Raw genomic sequence first — 24,010 nt, 5'->3', positions numbered from 1 at the left:
AAGGTATCGTTCAACACTTAGCTACTGTAGGGAGAACAAGTATTTGATACACTGCCGATTTTGCAGGTTTTCCAACTTACAAAGCATGTAGAGGTCTGTAATTTTTATCATAGGTTCAACTGTGAGTGAAGGAAAAACAAAAAAATCATACAATGTGATTTTCTGGATTTAAGTAATTCATTTGCATTTTATTGCATGACATAAGTATTTGATACATCAGAAATGCAGAACTTAATATTTGATACAGAAACCTTTGTTTGCAATTACAGAGATCATACGTTTCCTGTAGTTCTTGACCAGGTTTGCACACACTGCAGCAGGGATTTTGGCCCACTCCTCCATACAGACCTTCTCCAGATCCTTCAGGTTTTGGGGCTGTCGCTGGGCAATACAGACTTTCAGCTCCCTCCAAAGATTTTCTATTGGGGTCAGGTCTGGAGACTGGCTAGGTCACTCCAGGACCTTGAGATGCTTCTTACAGAGCCACTCCTTAGTTGCCCTGGCTGTGTGTTTCGGGTCGTTATGCTGGAAGACCCAGCCTTGACCCATCTTCAATGCTCTTACTAAGGGAAGGAGGTTGTTGGCCAAGATCTCGCGATACATGGCCCCATCCATCCTCCCCTCAATACGGTGCAGTCGTCCTGTCCCCTTTGCAGAAAAGCATCCCCAAAGAATGATGTTTCCACCTCCATGCTTCATGGTTGGGATGGTGTTCTTGGGGTTGTAATCATCCTTCTTCCTCAAAAACACGGCAAGTGGAGTTTAGACCAAAAAGCTCTTTTTGTCTCATCAGACCACATGACCTTCTCCCATTCGTCCTCTGGATCATCATAATTCATGACAGCGTAGTGTGTTACTAATGGTTTTCTTTGAGACTGTGGTCCCAGCTCTCTTCAGGTCATTGACCAGGTCCTGCCGTGTATTTCTGGGCTGATCCCTCACCTTCCCCATGATCATTGATGCCCCACGAGGTCAGATCTTGCATGGAGCCCCAGACCGAGGGAGATTCACGGTCATCTTGAACTTGTTCCATTTTCTAATAATTGGACCAACAGTTGTTGCCTTCTCACCAAGCTGCTTGCCTATTGTCCTGTAGCCCATCCCAGCCTTGTGCAGGTCTACAATTTTATCCCTGATGTCCTTACACAGCTCACTGGTCTTTGGCCATTGTGGAGAGGTTGGAGTTTGTTTGATTGAGTGTGTGGACAGGTGTCTTTTATACAGGTAACGAGTTCAAACAGGTGCAGTTAATACAGATAATGAGTGGAGAACAGGAGGACTTCTTAAAGAAAAACTAACAGGTCTGTGAGAGCAGGAATTCTTACTGGTTGGTAGGTGATCAAATACTTATGTCATGCAATAAAATGCAAACTAATTATTTAAAAATCATGTGATTTTCTGTATTTTTTTTTTTAGATTCCGTCTCTCACAGTTGAAGTGTACCCATGATAAAAATTACAGACCTCTAAATGCTTTCTAAATAGGAAAACCTGCAAAATCAGCAGTGTATCAAATACTTTAATATCATCCTCTAAGGAGAAGCATGATGGTTGAGTCTGTGAATGTCCTTGAGTGACCCAGCCAAACCCAGAATGACCATCTGAACACCATTGTGTTTAAGACTTTGGACAATGTCAGATAATGGGAATTTCACCCAAATAGGATTTTAGGTGGAACTACCCCTTTAAGATCTGCTTCATGACTTCGGTAGCTTCAAGCCCTGCCTTCTGGAATTAATGGGGTAATTAGGGATTGGTACAAACATGGAATAATTTTGATCATGGAAAAACAATCATTAGCTTCAGAGGTGTCTATGAAATTGAGAGTGGTTCAAGTTCTCCACTTGCAATGCATAGCAACTGACCCAAATAGCATTATCACATAAAAATATCTTTGAGAAATGTAGAGAAAAGAAATAGGCAAAGAGCAAATTACAGGGGCAGCATTATAATTTTACAGAATTAAACATGTGGCTCCTGTTTTTAACTTTGATTAGTTGGTGTATAACATATGTGAAGATATAACTTTTGTTCAAACTGCATATTAAATCCTTTGAGGTACACCATGGTAAGATAGCCCATTCAGTTGTCACTGCTTTAAAATGCATGCAACAGTACACACAAAGAGACAAAAACCTGTTCCACCTTCAAGTTCTTCCCCCGGGGCTTTTAAGAACATTATCTCTCACCAAGACTTGTCCAAATGCAGCATATCATTTCGTGCTTTTGAGCATTTAATAAATTTTTTTTAACTGATATCATCTTATATCCCTATGTTTTATAAAAAATTACTATAGGACAAAAGGTTGACACGGATCAACCCTGCTGCACACTGGCAGCATGCTGTCACATGTTGACAATGGTCACTATCTATAGCCCACACCATACACCAACGCCTCAATGACTGCTTCTTTCACCACACACAAGAGGTTCCCTATCACAAGTGTGCAGCCAACCTCATACAGGCCAGTATCAAACTACAGGTCAAACATAAACAGAAGGCAGGCTCACAGAATACAAACAGCCATAACACCAAACACACACAACTTGTTCTACTTGAGCAAATGTGTACACTCATGAAACTGGTAATGCACTCATATTGAGGCCAAGTACAGTGTTCACACTAGTCTTGGGCACAACTTATATAGCCGGGTATTTACAGTACTGCCCTTCAGATGTGGTGAGTACAATTTATCTAGCACAGGGTTCCAGCCAGGCATTTCTTTGCCAAATTGCTACATACACTGCCCTCCCCTAATATTGGCACCCTTGGTAAATATGTGCAAAAAGGGCTGTGAAATAAGTATTTATCATTTAGCTTCTTGATCTATCATTCAAAATATTATCAAAAATCTAACATTTAATTATGGAAACAGCTATGAACCATTTTGAGGTGTGCTTTGCATCAGTGTCCTGTGTGAAGATCCAACCAGGGCCCAGTTAAAGCTTCCTGGCAGAAGCAAATACAGACACGTTCTCATCCAGACCTATTTTTAACATCTCCATTTGCTTTAAACTTCTTAGTTATTGTCCTGATAGGGGACGGGCATTTTCAACCATTGAGCAATTTTCTTATAGCCATTTCCTGACCTGTGCATTTTGTCACACATCATTAATGTATTCTGAGGTCTTTCCCATAGTGATGGACGACTAGTCATGGCTTACCAATTAAGTGATCCTAATCACTCAGGTGATCTTAAAAACTTAAAATGTGAATGTGGATGTACCGATTGTACCCCTAAGGATTTATATGGGTGCCAATAATTGTGGCACACGTTTTGTTATTAACCTTAAAACATGAACCGTAGTTGTCATAAGGACAATCAAAGACTTAATAAGAGACTTGTGTGGCCTAAAATACTGATATTCACTAGGTTATATAGATGTAATGCTGTGTATATTAAGAATGCAGTGTGTAAACAAAAATACAGTCTCTCATTGGTGAAAACTTGAAAACTAAACTGAGAAAACACCAGTGCTGCCTCCCGCCTAATGGTGGTAGTGTGCAACAGCAGAGAGAATCATGCCTAAACCATCTTTGCCAAAAGCCAGTTCATTATTTTGTTATTCACTGTTCTACTACACAAACGAATTATTCAGCAACCAAGGATCAACTGCTTATTTTTATGTCGCAAAGTTGATATCCGTTTATCACATCGCAAGAATTTAGTAGCCTAGTTGGGCCAGTTGGTAGCCCGCAACTGACAGCAGGCAAGGTACCCTAATTATCAAACAAATTATTTTTTATTAATGTGTTTGTCAACATATAGCAGGCAATGCTCTTCACAATGTTTAAAAAGCTGTTTGAGTCGGTGTCACTAGAATTATTTTGGATTTTATGTTCTCCCAGTGTACAATCTGCCTTCAACTTGCAAGTGGGTGCATAGTCCCCATTTGTACATGGATTGCTAACATTTGGTTTTCTTCAGGGGTAGGCTGAGCTTTTGTCAGTTCACATGCATTATTTACTTTCCAGCTTTCATACATTTTGCACGAAGTACACATCCTGTAATTGGTCAGAAGTCTTATATTACCTCTATCCCCTTTAACCCTCTTTTTTTCCCCGACAAAATATGCTAAACAATGTAATATTTCAAATCAAATGTATTTTGAAAAAGCACTTTTTACATCAGAGGTTAGTGAGACAAATGTAGAAATGTGCCATGCTAATGTAACGGTCCCGGCCTGAAGGGAACGTTCCACTTGGTGTTTTCTGTGTGTCCTTGGTTTATCATGTCCTTTTTTGGCCTTTTCCCAGTTCCGTTAATCAGTCTATTCCTTTCACCTGTGTTTAGCCCCCACCTGTTTCTGTTCTCCTTGTTAGTCTGTGTATTTAGTTCAGGCATTTTCTCCCTGTCCTTGTTGGTCATTGTTACTATTGTTGCGTTCTCCCATCCAGTGTTTGTGTAGTCTTTTGTGTTCTGTAGTGCACAGCCCACTCGGTTTTGTTTTTCCTTTTGTCCACATTAAAGCTCCTTCTTTGACTCTGCATTTACCTCCGACTCTCCATGAAACGTGACAGCTACCAAGGTTTACTTAGTATATCAAAAAAAATTTAATTTTCAGTCTTAGAAATTGAGTGGGGTTGGGGAGGGGGGCACGGTTGGTGCGGATGTTCTTTGAAGGGAGGCTTGCTGTCTCAAAACCCCTGCCCTAGTTGGTAGTGGCGTGCCACTCAGCTTTTTTCCTCCACCTACAGAGGCCCATAATTCCAAAATGTAATCTGCAACCGTCAGATTATGTGGATAAAATTAAATTCTGAAGCCCACATTCCAAGCCAAAAGATTCAAATATAGAAAATGCTGCGGTATGAATATAGCTCACGTAGCACTGTCAAGATCAAGTGCTTTGCACTCTGATAGAGACACACAGGCTGGCAGCTTAATTTTTATTTTGACACAAATCTGGTAATAACTATTATACTACAGCACTATGTAAAATAATAATAAAACGGGACTTTAAACATTTTAAATATAAAAATAAATACTTGACAATTTTTACCCGACTGCATAAGTGGAGCCGGCCAAGAAGAGTGGATGTCTCGGAGTGAGTGAGGGAATGAGAGCCTGAATGCTCCTTGTTAAATAGCACAATGATTAGAGGTGCCGACTGCCATGCGGTGGACCAGTGTTCAAGCCTCACCATAATCAAAACAAATTATGCATTAGGATTTGTTCAGGACACACAAAAACTTTGCTGTCTACAACCTTCAGTAGCCATGTTATAGTAAGCCTAAAATAAAACAGTTTACGGTTATATTGTGAAAATTCCTGGTAGATTTTCAAAGTTTGTGCATGCTTTTTGGGGTAATATAGGCTAGATCACAACCGCTTGGGCAGTAAAAGAGGAGGGGTTTCGATGATTCTCCCGTCTTATCACATGACAAAAAAGTTATTGTCACCTATATTGATCGTTATTGTATCAATGTCATTCACGAATTAAAGAAAAACAAACGTTGTTGTGCCATGAAATGAAATAGCTTTGGCATTGTAAAGTTAATCTTCAGTCTCGCTAGTAATTGCTCAATTCTTAGGACTATTCCAAGTAGTAAGGTAGTAGAAACTAGTAACCCTATTACTGGCTAATAAGCTGTAAAAACGGCGTTAATAAGAAACGTTAGTCAGTTTAACAATGCTTAATCGGGTTTAGCAAAATATAAACATTTGGCGTGATTTGAATTGGCAACATAATCTAACGTTGAGACGCTATACCGACACTCTGCACACATACAGCTTAGTGGCGTACTAAAGACACAGCCTGTCACATGGAAGACCCAGGCTCGAGGGTAACAACATTCATCCCTGCTAATCGCAGGCAGGCTGAACTAGGCTTGTCTGGTTCCTTTTCTTGTTTTTATAAAGAATTGAAAATGACAGCTTTTGCTAAAAAAGTGGAAAAATATTGAGAAATATTGTGCTGCTGCAGACTTTTAAGTTCATATAACGAGAATATGGACTGGATGAATAATTTTTCAAACGGGACCTAGGTTTAATTATTACATTCAGAAATTCCTAACGGACCCCAACAGTGCTAAGAACGTAATCCATGTATTCAAAGAATGAAAGACTGAATCCAATGTTCATTCTTCAATCTGAAATCCACAGAGTGGATCTTGTGTTTGGATGGGTTCAAAGAAGTGAGACCAAACAGAACAGATCAGACTCCAGACGTCCGGCGACCAAAAACAAAAACGGCAAATTGTGTGGTTAGATATGGGACATTTGTAGGATTGCAAAACAAAGGTCTAACTAATGAGTGAAATTGAATAAATTGAGGGACAAAGTTAGTATTGTGTGACTCAGTGGTCTTAGTGACCAGGGGAGACAGGCTACGTCTGATATGCCAGAACACAGCCATTCTGCCCTCAGACAGCTAGCTACTCATCTGATACAGGCCTGCATTAAAGAGCGCGTGGAGAGAAAGGGGCTAATTTTAATTATAAGACAAATGCATGGCCCTGTCACAGTTTATCTATGCCAAACATGCACACAGACGCCAGCGCATGCTGTGCCCATTAGGCCCATTCTCCTATTCATATTCTGGATAAGGCAAAAGAACCGGCTTTTGTTCAGTTAGGCATTCCTTGAAATTCATGCTAACCAGATATTTAAATTTTACACCAGGTCAATGCACTCGTAAAAAAAAAAAATATTCAGATTTTACTGACTTGTATTTACCAGCTGAGTCTTATCCCGATCTTTACCGCGGGGTAGAGCAATGAAAGTAAGAGACACCATGGTTGCCTTGATAAACAAACCCAAGAATATACACGAGAGAGGTCGGGTGGTGGTGGGGTATGGCCTATTCAAAGAACACCCAAACATCTCCGATCATCCTCCTTTCCTCACAGACAAAGGGCTTATTGAGGCACCTTGAAGCAGCCTGTGTCTTTCTGAAGTTACCCCCTGGAGTTGCCTCAGCTGGACCACAACACAACGTGAACGTCTGGGCATAATGTGACTGCACTTCGGGCACTGCAAGTCTAGAAAAGCCTCGCCCGCGCAGGGCAACCACTGGAAGTGCACAGCAAGTCCTGGCTCAGAGTCCAACTGCTGGCCTACTTCTGAGGCCTTCTTCTGAGGCCTTCTTCTGAGGCCTTCTTCTGAGGCCTTCTTCTGAGGCCTTCTTCTGAGGCCTACTTTTGAGGCCTACTTAAAGCCCCTCTGTGTATAGCAGCCTTGTCCCTGTTTATTCAGGGTGTTTTTAACCTTTACAACGAGCTTGAGAAACATTCCCAAATGAGGCAACTGGGTTCTCAGTTACAATTGAAGCATTATGTTGCATTTGTTGAACAATACCTTACCTCTCTGGTAGGGATTTCATATTTTCACGGTGCACCTTGGTTCGCATACCGTTGCCATTTTGTCATTCAAGGTATTGCATTATAATAAATTCCAAGCAAAATGGATTAACATTAAAAGCATTAAAAAAGGTGTGGGTCCAGGCGGGGGGAACACTTCAAACCTGAAGTTCCATCTCCGCCATCATCGCCCCATGGAATATGCAGAGATCAATGCAAGTGAAAATACAGTATAGGCAAATTAATTATAGCCTCCCCTTCCATACCACAGACAGATACAATACACGTACCATAGTTTTGTAATTTTCATTAGGTTACTAGGCAGGCTAACGATATATTTGCGCCGTCTGTCACACCTGCAGCAAATGTAGCAACGTTACAATAGGCCAACTGCATGTTCATGCGTTAATTAGCTTGTGTGCTGTGCAGCAGTGCAATACAATACATCAAATACTCATAATACATTTTGTTTGTTAAAAACAAGGTTTACAAAGTGCATTAGGCCTAAAGAAATTGCAAAGTAGTGGGGAAAAAAAAAAAACACCAATCAATAAACTGGTAATTAATAATTCTGTTTATAAAATGAGGGTCTTGAATGACATTCAAATGTGGCCAATCGAATTCATCTGACTCCAGTTTGCAGTATCATGGCAAAGGACAGCAGACTCCCACACCATTTACTGGCTGATGTGGCAATCTAGAGTAAAGGTAACGGTTTTAAAAGTACTATGAAATGTGATAGTGTTTTATCCCCATCTCCAAGTATTAAACAGGATGTATATATTTTGGTTCCGTGTAGCTCAGATGGTGACGCTTGCAACACCAGAGGTTGTGGGTTTGATTCCCATGGGCCAAGTTGGAAATGTGCTCACTTACTACTGTAAGCAGCCAAATGACTAAAATGTAAAACTTACATTTTCTGTTTCTCTGTAACATGTGTTGTGACTGTATAAAAGTTTTAAAGTTAACCTTTTCTCAAAATCTCCTCAAAATACATCTCACTGGCTTGAGCAGTAAGCCCAAAAGCCATGTATGGAGAAAAAAACACTTAAAAACCATGGTGAAATAAGGCTGTACTATAAAATACATTTGAGAAATTCTGAATACATTCCCAATATACAGAAAATCTGTGTTTCTACATTAATTCTGTAAGACATATTAAAATGTTTGGGGTAAATGGTAAACAACTGCCTGTCACTCTACACACACACACACACACACACACACACACACACACACACGGTTTCTCCCCAGGGGAGGAGCTCTGAGTTCTACACCAATGGTTGGTCTACCTGGTTGTCTTGGAAACAGGAGGCCTATCAGGCTTGGAAGCGGCAGCAGCGCTGCTGGGCTTGGCGGTCGCTGCAGATGCAGGCCTGGGAGCTGGGGAGATGAGAAGGTGAATAATACAGGGAAGGACAAAGGCACACATACAACATAAGTGAGATAATTAAAAATAAACAATCTATATTTCAGGTCGTTTTTATTTTCACTTGTAAATGTATATAGCAAAAAGAAAACGGTCACCCAGTGCCTGGTTTTAGTTGTTTTATACAAATATACAATAAAAATAAAACAAAAGATTGCATGAATATAGTTTTGTATTTCTATTGCATATTCTATTCATGTTCTGTATCATGAAACGCTGGCTGTCTTGGTTTGGCGCTGATTTGGGCAGTAGCTAATGGGGATTTTAAATAAAATCCTAAAGCCAATGATTTTATAACACATTACTTGTCCATTTCCCAAGGAACTAGGCCAACGCGTTTCTATATTTGTTGCAGTGTTACTAGCTTGTCTTACTGTACAACCTGAACCTGTCTGGATGTGCAGTATGACAACGGTTCAATGTCAAGGAAAATGTACATTAGTAATTTACAGAAGAAAATAGTAAATCAATGACAAACACAAGGCTTCCTGTTGCTTTGAGTGACTTAAATCTACTGGTGTTAAATGTTTGCCTACCCGCGGGCTTCTTGGTGGGGCCGCCGGGGGCGGTTCTGACACCGTTAGTGGGCACCGCAGGGGTCTTCTTTGCCATCGGTGTGGACTTCACCCCATTGGTGGCAGAGGGAGCCGGGGTGGCGCGGGTGGTGCCGGCAGGCTTCTTCTCACCCACTTTGGTGACGTCAGCGGGTGGTGCGCCGGCAGGCTTCTTGGTAGCAGCCGGGGTGGGCGTGGTTCTCTTCTCCGGGGATCCGGTGGTGGTCTTCTTGGCCAAACCATTGGCTTGGGGCTTGGAGACCCCATTGGTCAGACGACTCTGGGTGGCGGTGTGTCGAGACGCTGGCCCGGTCGTGGTCTTAGTTGTGGCATTGGTCCCGGCCTTTGTCTTGGCGGCAGTAGCCTTGTTCTTGGCTTTAGGGTCTGCCGCAGCCTTGCTGTTCCCGGCCTTGGAGGGGACGTCCTTGGTAGGCTCAGGCGGAGACACGTCCTGACCCGTCTCCCCCTGCTGGCCAACGCCCTCCATCTGTGGGGCCACCTGATTAGGCTCCTCCCCCATGACAACCGGCTCGGTTACAGAATCAGCGTCCAGTGCCTCCATTGGTGCCGTGACTGCCGTGGCAACCCCATCCGGTTTCATTTCCTCTTATGTCCCGTCTGTCCGTCTCCGCCGAGGAGGGCTGGAGATGGCAACTGCACTCAGGCGATGGTGGAGACTGATCCGGCAAAAAGAGAAGAGGAGAGGGGTATTGTCAGGCGGTGACAAGACAGGACAGGCATGAGACCGTCATATCAGCAGACAGGGCTCAAAGCATCAGATAAAATGCTTTCCTACAGACACTGAAATGCAGGAAACAAACACGTACTGTGTATAAGGAAATACTGTTCTGAGAGTAGAGCAAATCCATTTAAGGTGAACTATCCCAACCAATGAGCCGCAGAGAAAGGCTGAAGGTATCATTCTGCGGAGAGCTTCATTTTGCAATACATCTCTTTGTGAAATAATGTATGACAACATATTCAAAGGGGAACAGATAGGACTAATATTCTAGACACATGCTAATCTTAAGGCAGTACAAACTCAAGGTAAAACAAAGCTAAATTAGGGACGCTTGGCCTGAAACATTGACAAGCCAGAGTGCCCTTCCCTGCCAGGTCGACATCGAGACGAGGCACTAGTGTTGAAGAGAAGCCTTTCTTCACTGGAACTCTCAAGTGTGATCATAAAAAGCCCTGACGTTTATAAACCGAGGCAAAACACGCTCTCTGGAACATGCTCCAGTTCACCAGGCAAGGCTGCAAAGCGGTGAAACCACGAAACGCCATTCATATGTGTTGAACCAAAAACCCCACTTAGGGCAGACATGGACAGGACCGTGAGCAGAGAAGACATGCATGTCAGGCATGTAAACAATGACATAAGCCCCGCCTGACTGGTATGCAGTTGACCTGAATCAGTATCATGTACAAAGACGCCTCGTTGTCAGAGACAGTCAAGGAAAGACCTAATAACAGAGAGACGTACAGCATCCTAGTTCTGACAGAAGAGGACACTTGGCTTCACAGGGAGGACACACTGAGGACACATGGAGGACAGCCTGGAGCAAGAGGCCTGAGGAGCACGGAAACAGGAGATGGAGCGGACAGCCTGGAGCAGTGCTTTTCAAATCGTGCCCTCAGAGCCAGTTCCACTCCATGTTTCCATTGCAACCCACTAATCAGGCACTAAGCCTTCTGTTCTACCTCATCATTAATTGCACCCACCTGGTGTCCCGGGTCTAAACAAGGTCTTGATTCGGGGGTTACAGGGAAGGAGAAGTGGAACTGGCCAAGAGGGCCCGGTTTGAATAGCACTGGCCTATGGACCACAAAACGTGGAAAGACAGCGCACAGCTCTGACTCCAGAAGGCCTTTCTACTTCCGCTGAGCCCCTCTTTCCCACACCCACATTCTCCCTGTCTTTACAGAGTCAGTCTTTATGCTGTCAGCTTCCTGCCACCCCCCCATCCCCCTCCCCCCACTTTCTCTCTGCCCTCATCCCTTAGTCATCCTCTAAAACTAAATTAGTCACTGTGCTTTCCTTTATTCCCCTTCGGAACTCTTCCTTTCCAGCACTTCTTCTCCTCATCCTCTTCCTCCCTCTGTTCTCTGTTTACATTCACACAGATGGCCTGAGCAGCTGAGCAAGGCCAGAGGGTAAAGTGAGACGGAGAAGGGAAAAGCCCTGAAGAGAAAATCCATACAGCCAGCACACACGCGCGCACGCGCACACGCACACACACACACTAATTGAATGACAGACCAGTCAAAGAGTGGTGTGTTGGTTGCAGATGAAAGCAATAGCAACCATGCTCACACATTTAAATGTGACGCTTAGTCTGACACACACTCTGTCCTAGAACAGCAAGTCCTCACACTGTGGGAAGACACCTCCAGTACACCGTCAGGCTCCACCAAATCAAACTCCACAACCTGACACCAGGGACACATAACTCTGACAACAACCAGAAGAAAACAGCAGCCAGCAGCTTGGCGAGACGGTTCCCAGCCCTGCTCTGTTGTGGTGATAAATCTCCAGTCATCAGCCAGAGGAACACTGCTCAGCCCTCTTTCCTACAGCTGAACAACAGACTGACCTAGTCTACACCCTGTTAAACACGCACTTAAGGGCTTTTTTTTTTTTTCTGGATAAAAAAAGGATTGTAGGTGGGGAGTTTGACATGACTCAAAACATGTCTTGGAAGCGGATCTGCCCTGAACAAAACAAAATGATTGGGACGGGTTGACTCAGTGAAGACGGCAGAGCTTACATCTCAACTCTGCAGTCACTGAATTGAAGCAAATGGTTTGGATAGGAGATTTAGGTTAGGGGAGAGGGATGGTCAAAACCAAAACATCCCCTGGTAGTAGCTTAAAAAGGATCATGACATTAACATAAGACTGCTACTAACGCAAAACTAAATAAATTTCCTTTGAAGACGCACGGTCTTGACCGACGCTTATAGCGGTCACAAAGCCTCACGCATATTGACAATATTAAATGAAGCAAACTGCTGGGGCAGAAGTAAACAATGTCTTCTTGCAGGTTATGACCCCATGGGCCTACAAACACACAACACGGCCAGGGGAATTGATCCACAACCCATCCGGCCACAAACAATGATCCCATGATTCAATGCCCATAGAACTACCGAGGTGGATCCTTGCCAGACAGTAGTATGTCCGTTTGTTCATTGGTTAAATGGCCGGACTGTAGCTGGAGGCTGTCAGTGGCTTGAGGGCCAGCCAGCTGCTTTACCACCCGACCCTGAGGGCACCACCCCCCCCCCCCAAGATCAGAAATAACCACGTCCATTTAGTCTGGAGGTCTCATCCTTATTTGGGATAAGCGATAAAATAGAAAAGAAGCTCAAAAATATTGTTACGGTCATTTTGAGTAACATTTTTAATGTATATATCAACAGTTGGTTCCTGCATACACCCACCAAGCCCAGGGGCAGCGGCTCACTGTCGTGACAAGAGGAAAGCAAGATACAGACACACACCTTTCGTTATTGTCTATCAATCACAGAAAATAGCACAGAATATGCTTGACAATGTGTGATCAATCCTAATAAGATGGCCATTCAGCACAGACACACTGGGGACGGGTTTGTTTAAGGCAGGCATTATATACACTCACAGGCGTTTACTGCAGATATTTGGCTGGGCTCCAACATGTACTGGTACATCCCAGCATTTCTAATTGTCTAGACAAAGAAGCGTGCGAGCCCTCCTCAGATAATCAGGTCATCAGCATATTCAAACAATGAGTATGTTTGGGCACATTTCAAGGTTTTGATTAAATTTTCTACAAAACAAGAAGAAAATGCCAACCAAGCCTCTGTACAAATCAAAGTTTCAGAAGTAATAAAGGCACTAGAATGTTGAAAAACCTAACTAAACTGTGTATATCTTATGCAGAACAACCATAAAGAATGCAATGACGTTCCTTGGCAACCAACAGCTTCTATTGAATGTGACAAAGGCTATTGTAGTCTCAACACATCAGTAAAATAGGGTCCGTCAACACAACTTGTTTCTCAGCATTTTCTATAATCCATTACAAGTAACCACTTTAATTGCTGCACAAAGGCTTTTCTTCATACTTTACTAACCAGCATCCTTTTGTTCTAGTTCATGCCACAATCAAAAAAATAAATTGTTTCTCTTCTGTCTCTACAATTTATATTTTTATATAATTACAGACAACGACCAAAGAGGGGTCAATTACACATTGACCGGCAAGAGTGGGAGGGCTGAACGCTCCCTTAACGTCAACCCTGCTGGAGGCCTGGGTGCACGTCAAACCAAAGCCTCCCGCGGCCAGTTACAAGGACGGGCTACTAACAGTCAGGGCTCAACAGCATTCATGAATAGCAAGTCATGGCTTCCAGGGCTACTAACAGTCAGGGCTCAACAGCATTCATGAATAGCAAGTCATGGCTTCCAGGGCTACTAACAGTCAGGGCTCAACAGCATTCATGAATAGCAAGTCATGGCTTCCAGCTCCGCTCCCCAGTACACAAGGGTGTTTACATACATTCTCCGGGCCTGCATTCCCTCCCCCGGGACCGGCTTTAAATAGCTGTGAATGGGAGGACTGTAGTGGAAGAAAGCTGGAGCAAGCAAGCAGGAGATCAGTTCGGTGTGCTTTTCTTAATGCCTCCCTAACCTTCACTTAATGCTTAATGCCTAACAATAGTCAGTATCCCTGGCACCACCGAGAGCTCAAGCATTAACGCTGACGAGTCGGACTTAAAGAAACCTGTTTGGTCTCTGAACGTATCAACTGAACTAATGTAGCTTTGTTGTGGGTGGAAAGCATCGGAACGGTTCAGGGAGGCAAAGGAAAACATCAAGGATGATAATTAAGTAACATTTAACTCAGTTGGAGGGACGCACCACAATCCCTTCCAATCCGTCCTAAAGGCACAAGGCAGCGTACAGGAAAACCTCTAAAAGGTCAGGACAGATAACAGCTCCAACAGTCTGAAAACTAGAGCCAACACTTAATGAGCGGACATCGGAGGTTTTCTTGCGTCATTCCAGTTCTGTGACGGACTTGATGGGGAGGCATTGCTCTACAGACCTTGGTTTGAGGGGTTTTCCATTTACACGAGGACCTGCACACAACAAAGCAGCTTTGCATGCACTGATGTTGTGTTGAGGCCTGGGCAGGGGCAGGCCTATCTGACCGTAACACAACTTACCACACAGCAAACGGGTCACTCCAATGCTTTCAAATGGTACCTAATAAAGAACTGCTTCTTTCTTGCCACCCTCCAAAACAGGCCAGTGTTATGCAGAGCTGTTGTTGGTGACTGAGTGAAAGTGATGGGGGTGGGTGGGAGGGGGGGGTTGAGGGATAGCATTTTCTTGGCAGGGGCAGGGGTGTAATGTGGCTTCCATTTCCTGACTATTGATTCAACTTTGCACACTCCGATATCCAAACATTTGGATATTTTTATGTACTCTGGTTTAAGGGTGGGAAATAGAACACCATAAACTAGATAAACTCACTCCCGTTTAATTATATACTGATTTAGACAAAGACTGACGTCAAACGGACCTGTTAACTATATGCAGTTCTAGATGTCTTCTCTATTGCCACCACTTCTCGATCTGCGTTGTCAATAATCACTGTGTGTTGATGGGTTGACTGCAGGAAAGCACTGGCTCTATGGATTAGGTGCAATGAATTTATAAAGGAAGCGTATCACACAACAAAATGTGGAGAAAGTGAAGAGATCTGAATACTTTCTGAAGGCACTGACAGTATACACATTTCAAGCACCCATTTTTGCCTTCACGGCACCTTGACACCACTTTGACAACCAGTGGCCAGAGTCTATTTCTAACCTACATTAGCTTCTCTTGGTTTGATGCAGTGATGGCAACTACTGTATTATCAGAAGAGAGGATAAATATGTAATGAGTGTACCCGACATGCCTTCTTTGCTTTCTGGAGGACTGGAAAATGTTTTTTTGTTTTTCACCAACTACAGTTGTGTTTGGCAATTGTTCTTCTGTGATAATCGGGACATGCCAGATAGACTTGTGAAAGCAGTACTTAGATTTTAATCTTGTGGAGAAAATTAAAACAATGTTTAAAGGTTACGTATTTTGCTTAATTCTGAGGATGTCATGGTTGTGTAAACATTTTTCAGTTTAAAATGCGTTGATCCAACTTCCATGGGGTTCACCTTTGATGGCTACTGGCCAGCTGGGGAAGTGACATCGTCACGAATACATTCCAATTTCAACTGTACTGGACAGTGTCTCAGTAAAATCTTTAAAATGGTTCCATAATGTATTTTTATTTGGTATAAGAGCTACTTACGACTCATCATAATAGCATTACATAACAGCACCATACCTAATATATTAGTCCCTGTTACCAAACCAATACAAGTCCATTTCCCCACTCAATTAACAGGATGATTTTCCTGCACTGTACCTTCAATTCTTGCTATTCCTTCATACACTTCTGTATCCTTGGGGCAGCCTTCTAAAAGAACCCAGGAGACTGATTGCTACTGTGCAATGCCCAGCTAAAGAAGAGGAGCCAGGATGATAAGAGGTGCAAAAAGGCACATGACTCAGTCCCAGCAGGCAAAGCGCCGCCTTCATCATCACTCTGATACTTATTGCTGCTCGCACATTCCAAAACAGACCCGACCAAAGGTCAGGAAGCCACCCATGCCCCGCTCACAAACAAACCATTCCAAACAAAGCCAACTCCTCTATGGAGAATTCCTTCCCTGGCCACAGTGGAGAAGGGAGAGGGGAAGGACTGTGAGGTCCTTCTCAAATGGTGACATCAGGACATGCCAAACAGCTGAGGACATGGACACAATGAACTTCCTAGACGAATAAAAAAAATAATAGATTCAGCTGCTAGCTCATAGGCTACAGCCTACAATACACAATGGTTTCAACTTCATGATTTAAATGGACAATTCAATTGTCTTGATAATGGACAATGGCCCAAGAAAACACAGTTTGGCGCCGGAATCTGCTTCTCTCTTCAACTCCCCAACTGTCGCGCCAGCAGCTTGTGGCAGACACCTGGATCAATGAACCATGTGACGTGACTGTAATCCTTTACTCAGAAGAGGTTTAGCAGGAAGCCAAGAGAAGGTTTACACGCTGTACCGCCACGGCATTGGCACAAATGATACACAATTCACAGGTGAGAGAGTGAGTTTCTTACGTCCGGCAATGCCCATCTTCCCCACCATGTCTCTCTGCTAACAGGCCCATTTGCGCAAATACACGGTTCCCACACACCAGAACACACACACACACACACACACAATTTTTAAGCGTGCGTCACCCGCTCCATCCTCAGGAGACTCGGCCCCCTGGGGACGAAGAGATTAACACATGACAGAGCTTGTTAACCCTGGACAAAGAGGGAAGCTAATCCTGCATGATCGTCCTGACCGTCCTTCAGCATCGGCCCACAGAGACAGCCAGAACCCAGCACACAGGCCCAGGGTGTCCCAGAAACCACACAAAGACCCGGGCCCGCCACAACAATGGGCAGACAGAACCGACAACAAACAAGGTCCGATGGGAACACGCTCCAGCAGTAATGGACCGCTTAGAGAACCAGCAGGGTGGGCTTGATCTTGACTAAGTGGATAACGCTGGGTGGGGAGAAACTTGGGAGGGCCACGCAGATGGGGAGAAACATCGGTGCATTAGCGAAGTGCGCGGGGATCTCCTCCTCCTTCCCTGGGGGATAACCACCGGGGACGCCGGCGCGAAGTGACTACGACAGAGGGTACTTGGTAACTTGAAGAGCAGGTCCTCCTCCGTAATGGTCAGTGGGCCTGCCCACAGACAGACTCCACTCTGGGGATAAACGACATTAGGCCAGATAAGGCCAGCTGCTGGGTTGGAATGATGACACCAGATAGGACGGAGAGGACCATGGCAGGCATCTGGGCCGGACAGCAAAACATACCCCTGAGGCCCTAGCTTTCACTAATTGCCACACACACACACACACACACACACACAGAAACTACTCTGGCCATAACAGGATTATGTCCTCCTGTTTGAAACAGAGCTGGCACGTCCCAGATGGAATCTGGTCCCTCACAGGGTGACCGCATCACCATGGCTAACCAGGGTTTGTGTGGGAAAACATTGCTGGGCTACGTCTGTGCCCCAAAAACGGCTGAAACACTAAAAACCCTGCTAGCGTTACTTTCACAAAGCATATTTTTCATGGATGTCGAGCGGAGACATGACACCGTATTTCAGCCTCACGGTGACCAGAGTAAGCCGGGCCGAATGATGAGCACGGAGCGAGGCATAGCAACAGGGCCGAACCATGTCCATTATATATCCAGCCCCCCCAGTGGAAGAATTCTGGGCCTCCAAACTGCAAATTACAGCAGCTGCTGGCAAACAAACTCAAAACTGCACAGCAACTGTCAGGACTGACAACTGGGATACCGCAGAGGAAGCCATCTTGGCTGGACCAAGGTTCTTAGCAGATTTATCAGGCCTTTATCCAGAAAGCACACATTACTGTTGTGATGACCACAGTGCAGCAAACAATGGTGTGACTCGGCAGAAACCACAACAGTCTCTGTGGTTAGTTAAAAACAGATAGCAGCTCTGCAATGGGGACAGGAAGTCCAAAGTTATAAAGTAATGCCTGAGAGTGATAACGGGTCCAGGGCAGGCAGAGGACACTCCAATTCATAGTTTGGGGACATTCGTCATCCGTTTTTATGCCTAGGGGCTGTCCAAGGCGCAAATTACCGTAGCCATTTCCCTCACAGCCAATGAACTAGGTCAGACGAAGGTCAGAGCAAAGAAAACAAGGTCATAAAACCACCCTGGAATTCTATGGCATGAATTCCACATGGAATTGCATCTCCTCTAATCATAGAAGTACACCCACTAGCGGTTTCTACAGGCTAGCTAAAACCTGCATGGATGAAGGCGAGGGGCCATTACATAGGTGTGACATTGAATGAAAGAACCACAAAGCCTGCAGAGATGACTGACAGGGAATAAGCTGGGCGGCACCAATATCGTCAGGCAGTCGGTGTTATAACAATGTAATATCAGTATCATCGGATTGTTTAAAAACGGCAGAATATTTCCCCCTGAATGTGCATGTCTGTATAGGCATCCAATCTGCACCTGACACTTTTATAATTATTTATTTGCCCCAGTCATGGGTCCTTAATGTTATTATTTATACTGTGTTGCGGTTTTGTTGATAGTGTAATAAATTATTACACTCATACCCTAAAATGCTAGTATTTTTACAGACATTAAAGTGTATGAATTTTACCATATCAATTAGAATTTCAAATTAATAGCGGTCATTTTGTAAGACCTGTTATTCAAATGTATTTAAATAACTTTTGTATGACAGAATTTGCATTTGTTTAAATAATCAGCCATCATACACAAAATCAGCAATAGGCTGACTGTTATATGAATATCGGCTTCTGGTTTCAAGCAATAATTTCTTTATCAGTGTATCCCTATGAATAAAGAATCAATGTTCTGCTTGTTGTCAAACTGAGGTGGGCACTGGGAAAGTGGATTTTAACTGAATGCAAGAATTCAATAAAATTGTTGAATGTATAGCAATGCTTTTCTGCAGCAACAAATAGACAGAGGGCACAGATTTGTGAATATGTTATAACACCTTTAGATTCATAGACACACATAGATACACTTTAATAAACCCTAACAACACTTGGATAAACCAGGAGCTAAATAGTATTTCAGATGAATGCATTAGTACCATGTCTGAGCACGTCTCGATCCATCTGCCACATCCACTGGCTTTGTGAGTCAGCTGTTTGCTCATCAATTCACCAGAGGGTTGACTAGCATGTTGGAGCGTCCCCAAGCCGAACAAGGAAGCTGGAGCTGTGCTCACATTAATCGCCCGGGGATGCAATTTATTCAAACTGGCATCTACACCTTGTGAGAGATTACTGTAGAATACTGACCTGCCGGTTTTTCACCTTGACGGCTCTGGTATTAGAACCAGATGCCCTTTGTTAACGGATCCAACACTCTTGACCAACAGGCTGACAGGTTGAAAGTATTTTTCCCCCTCAAAAGATTTCATTTTGTTTTTCAATTGAATTGTTCACATTATAGGTCACATTGAAGGTGGAAAAAGTTCTGACATGATTTCTTTGTCTCATTCTTTTACATCACAAGAACCTGGCATTTTAACAGGGGTGTGTAGACTTTATATCCACTGTATATAGAAATGTAAAATCTATTTTTCTAAAGCGTCCTGGCCAAGAAAGGTAGCAGGAAGCCTTATTTTCACATTAACAAAAAACATGAAAAAAAATTCAGTCAGGAAGTCCTTCATCACATTTTTAAAAACACCAAAGGGGACAAGTTCTTTCAGTTTTTTGGTCCATCTCAAAATAGGACAGTGACCATTGAAGACAATTGCATTATTAAAGGAGATAGCTATGTACTTGCTACAAAAGGCAAGCCAAGATTCATAAATACTAGTGTCTTTGTAGCTCTGCAAGTGGATTGATGGGCGGTTTCATTTTGCTCAGGACAGCTTGCTCCTTTGTACACACATCAGTCTGTAGACTACTGCTCGATTTCTAGAGAAGTTGTGACTCGTCACTTTTGGGAGCGTGGTGGTGCTTGAATAAACAACAATCACATGCTCAAATTGTACATGCAATAGTTGTTCTGTCTTCAAAGCATTCTCATGGTTGACTGTGCTGGAGCAGGTGTGTAGAGCTGAAATGCAAATATGCACTGAAACATTTCTGACCCAGTTGGGTTAGTGACAGATGAGAACCACTAGCCCAAACGTTTTTACTGAACACCGAACAGCATGCAAATACTGGACCTTGGTTCCATATCACAAATGTCTGCAGAACATCAAGGCAGAGGCTAAGCCCATGGGTTATTTAGAATCAGGGGTTATTCACCGTTTTTGGCCACAGGAGTTTGGTCTGTTGCATAACACAAAGAGTATGTAGTTCTGTCTGTGCCTACAAATGTTATTATGTTAAGTTTCATGTGGACCCCAGAAAGAGCAGCTGCTGCCTCAGCAGTTAATGGGATCTGAATAAAATACAAAAGAGAGATGAGGTCATCGTCTTGAGCCATGAATGTTACAGGATATTGTTTTAAAAATTTTATTGAATTCAGCATACTCGTCATTCACGCGTTTGTGTATGACAATATAATCATAATCATTATTTGACCTGTTAATAATATATCACTTGTAGCTATCCTACAAAAGTAGCTGACCATGTTCGCTAATTAATGCCAACGCGGTAGACATTCACTAAATTATTAGCGCTAAATTGCCCAACATTATGCCTGGGGCAGAGAATGAACGCCAGTTTTCACTGGAGACCACTTGGCCCTGCAGAACAATAGGCGTCAGCCATGAAGGATGGTGAGGGCAGAGGAAAAGTTTAAGAACGAAAATACTTCAAATAACTTTGAAAATGCGAACCCTCCAAATTATTTAACATAGCAAAAAGCGTATAACCTTACAAAAAGCTGATATTTTATACAATTCAATCGTTAGAAGCTGGTGATCAATTTCAGCCACCACGCAGGGCTGCCACCGCCCCATCAACTCCCCCACCCGTTCTGTTGCAATCGAATCCAAAATCTATTCTCTTTATGGCTGAGTTGCAATGAGTGAGCTACTCGCCGGCAGAAGTAAAGGTTAAACAAGGTGTAGTCAGGTAGATATGAAAAGAGAGGAGCGGTACATGCTGTAATTTTTTTCCCTAACATAACGTTAACTAGTTAATTTTGTAACGCTTCCATTGGTCCTAGCTAGTATTCTCGTTTTGAGCAACTCATTCTCTGATCCGCGTGGATAGCTAGTTAGCTAGTTCACTTAACAAGTACTTAGCATTTCATTAAGTCGTATTTGTCTGGCGCCGTTAGAATAAGAATGCTTCATGGCATGCAATTTATCTGCAATGTCGACAAAGACATTCATCAATTATTATACAAATGTCTTTATAATTTTGTCTAGAATTATATCAAATTAAATACAGAATCACGAGTCTTTCAGGAAAAAACAGACATTGTAAAACATAACATGGTAAACTTAAATCACACAAGGTATATCAATTGTAACCATCAAATTAGCTACACAGTTAGCTAGATACCTAGCATGCTAATGCTCAAGCAGTCTCTTACCAACAATGGCAATGCAGTGTAGCTAGCTGTAGCTTATCCTCTTCAGCTACGCCCAGTGATGTTTGCCAATATCCTCTCACTCCTTTCAGACTCCACGAACACAACGTCTAACAAACTAGAAAATGAAACCGATCTAGATGAGAAAGAGGACAAAGTAGAGCAGCCAGATCGACAACAAACTTCTATTTCGACCGCGGTTTTTAGAAGTCATGCACGTCCCTGCCAAAGAAAGGAATAGCACTTTGCAGTCCACGCACACGCACTCCCTACTAGACTAGCCCGGGAGGATGGAGAGGCGGAGAGGGTTTTACCACGGTGTAGCGCGGGGGTGAAATTGAAAGGGATGAATAGCCAAGGAACTCGAGATTCTCCAGCTGACGACCAATCACTGCACCGGCTAGGATTTATTCAAATAAGGGATGATGTCATCTCTCAAGTCACCCTAGTTTCTTTCTCCCCATCCTTCCCAAGCTTCTCGGTTTGTCTCTCCCTTCCCGCATCCCTCGCGTTTTCCCGCGCCCACACCCCCCTCTCTTGCCTGTCTGCACACTCACCCTCTGCACATGCCTCCCGTCGTTTCTTTCAACCGTACATTCTTTACGCACAATGGTTCTGGACCACTTGATGCTGAGACTTAAGCAACAAAGGGTGCAATAGGACAGTGTGTTTTAAATCCTATTCGCGCGGGCTTAGTTTTACTGGGGACGTGGGGTAAAGATATTAGGTGCACAAATCACGTCTTTAATTGAAACCCTGTTCGAATCTACATGTAGGTCATTTTTTTCTACGGTACTTCGATAATGGCAAAACCTTGGTCGACATTCTTGTGTTTTGAGTTGTTAGAGTTTGACAGGTGTCGCCCGCAGATCACAATGAACACTTCTGAATTCATAGACAGAATCAAACATTTCACGCTGCGAGATTATTTCTGTTCTGCGAACATTGGTTGCGAAGATAACAGGCTACGTTTACTATAATGCAACTTTGTTTGGTTTCCACCAAATGCATAGCGTTACACCGGAATTAATTCATTATAATAATATTGAAACATTTATTTTCATTTCTGTCCAGATGTTGATTGATTAAAATCGGCAATCAACGTTGATTTTATTCTTTTTGGTCTAATGTATTTCTCTGTCAAAGCGTGTTTTTTGCTAGCCCACACAGCTGAAAACTACAGATCAATATTTTCTTCGGTGATTGAACTATTAAAGTTTCTGGTACCGCACGCCAAGGAAAATCTAAAGTTGGAAAAATCCAAAAAGTGCGACAACCCGCAAGCTTTGCAACCTAGTTGAGTGCGGATTGCGCTGCATTAGAATGAAAGGACACAGGCCCAGTTCTATCTTGTGTGACCTAGTCAAAATGCAATCACAGAAAAACTATGTCAACTCAATGAAAAATCGAATCAATATGTGCTAGTTAGGTTGTAATCGTTTTGCTGCAGGCTAGACACATTATCATGAAACTGTGTGAAATTATATCCAATGTTATGTAAGCTAGTTGGACAAAAAACTGGATCTAGTCACCCTACGTGTAATAGCGTAGCAAGCAACATAAGCTAACAAACATCAGTGTTAAACTAGCCCATTTCATTACATGCATATTATTATACTCATAAAGAGATGACATAGTTGCATACCTTTATCTTTTGTGTTTCTCTTCTTTTTTCTAGGCACCTGATGGCTTAAACCTTTTCTTATCAATTCATGTTAATTTGGCACTCGAGCATCAATACCCATCCCCCAGCATTGTCAAGACCAAACCAATTTACCTTGGTGGTGTGCAGACCTTGGTGGTGTGGTTTTATATTGTCCTTCACGAATTCGCACAAACCAGAAAAACTATGTTTGTGAAACCAAATATTCACAGCTTTATGAATGAATTGTGATTTATTTGGTAGCATTTCGTAGTGTGACTGATTTTACTACTGTACGAAGTAAGTGGTGCGCTATTTGATAGAGTCCCCGTTCTCCCCAGACTTCCAGTGGGAGGACATTCCCATTTCGTACTGAGTGGGAGACCTTCCCAGGCAGTAATCTGCCTAGATCGCAAACTTGAATCAGGGCACAGGGCACCTGGTCTGACAAGGTTAATTGACCCGGAGTCCCACACCGTAACGTGATTTCGTTAGCGTGACGTGCAAACAAGCAATAGAAAACCGATAACGCAAATGTTACCATGACCAGCGGCCGGAATCCGTCCGCACACAATGCCCGGCTGCCCGTGTTACCTATAGCTAGAACCGCCAACGGATATGCCTATGGTTTGACGCATTCTGTGCCACTCTGCAGGCCTGTGCACAATCGTGTGCGGACGGATTCTCACTATGATTCGGTTCCGTCTATAGGTACCACAATATTGTCCTTGTTTTGTTTAAGAAATCTGTGCGCCAACTTTAAGTATATTCACCCGTAATACAGCTGAATAAATTATCAGTTTGGCTAAAATCCTCTGGTGACACAGAAATGTAGCATTTTATAACTGCGCGAAAAGCATGTTGCTAGAGGTTTTAGAAGAAATCGAC

General features: G+C 43.3%; 1 protein-coding gene across 3 annotated transcripts in view; it reads right to left on the bottom strand.

The window, feature by feature from the left end:
- wu:fb95e10 (proline-rich protein 36) overlaps nucleotides 1-23,249 on the bottom strand; it is a 33,524-nt gene extending 10,275 nt beyond the window's left edge. Inside the window, exons 1-3 of one of the 3 annotated variants that reach the window (XM_034295183.1) lie at nucleotides 23,126-23,249; nucleotides 9,265-9,959; nucleotides 8,592-8,682 (exon numbers count right to left, since the gene is read on the bottom strand). In XM_034295183.1, the coding sequence (XP_034151074.1) occupies nucleotides 8,592-8,682; nucleotides 9,265-9,883 (710 nt within the window). In that variant the 5' untranslated portion in view covers nucleotides 9,884-9,959; nucleotides 23,126-23,249. Of the gene's footprint in view, nucleotides 1-8,591; nucleotides 8,683-9,264; nucleotides 9,960-21,483; nucleotides 21,950-23,125 lie in introns of those variants that run through there. The other 2 variants (XM_034295184.1, XM_034295182.1) reach the window with 2 other exon arrangements.
- Between the last annotated feature and the right edge of the window lie 761 nt (nucleotides 23,250-24,010).

The sequence above is a fragment of the Esox lucius genome, chromosome 11, assembly GCF_011004845.1.
Source record: "Esox lucius isolate fEsoLuc1 chromosome 11, fEsoLuc1.pri, whole genome shotgun sequence".
Classification (NCBI taxonomy): Eukaryota; Metazoa; Chordata; class Actinopteri; order Esociformes; family Esocidae; genus Esox; species Esox lucius.
This window is presented reverse-complemented; position numbering and strand designations above follow the sequence as displayed.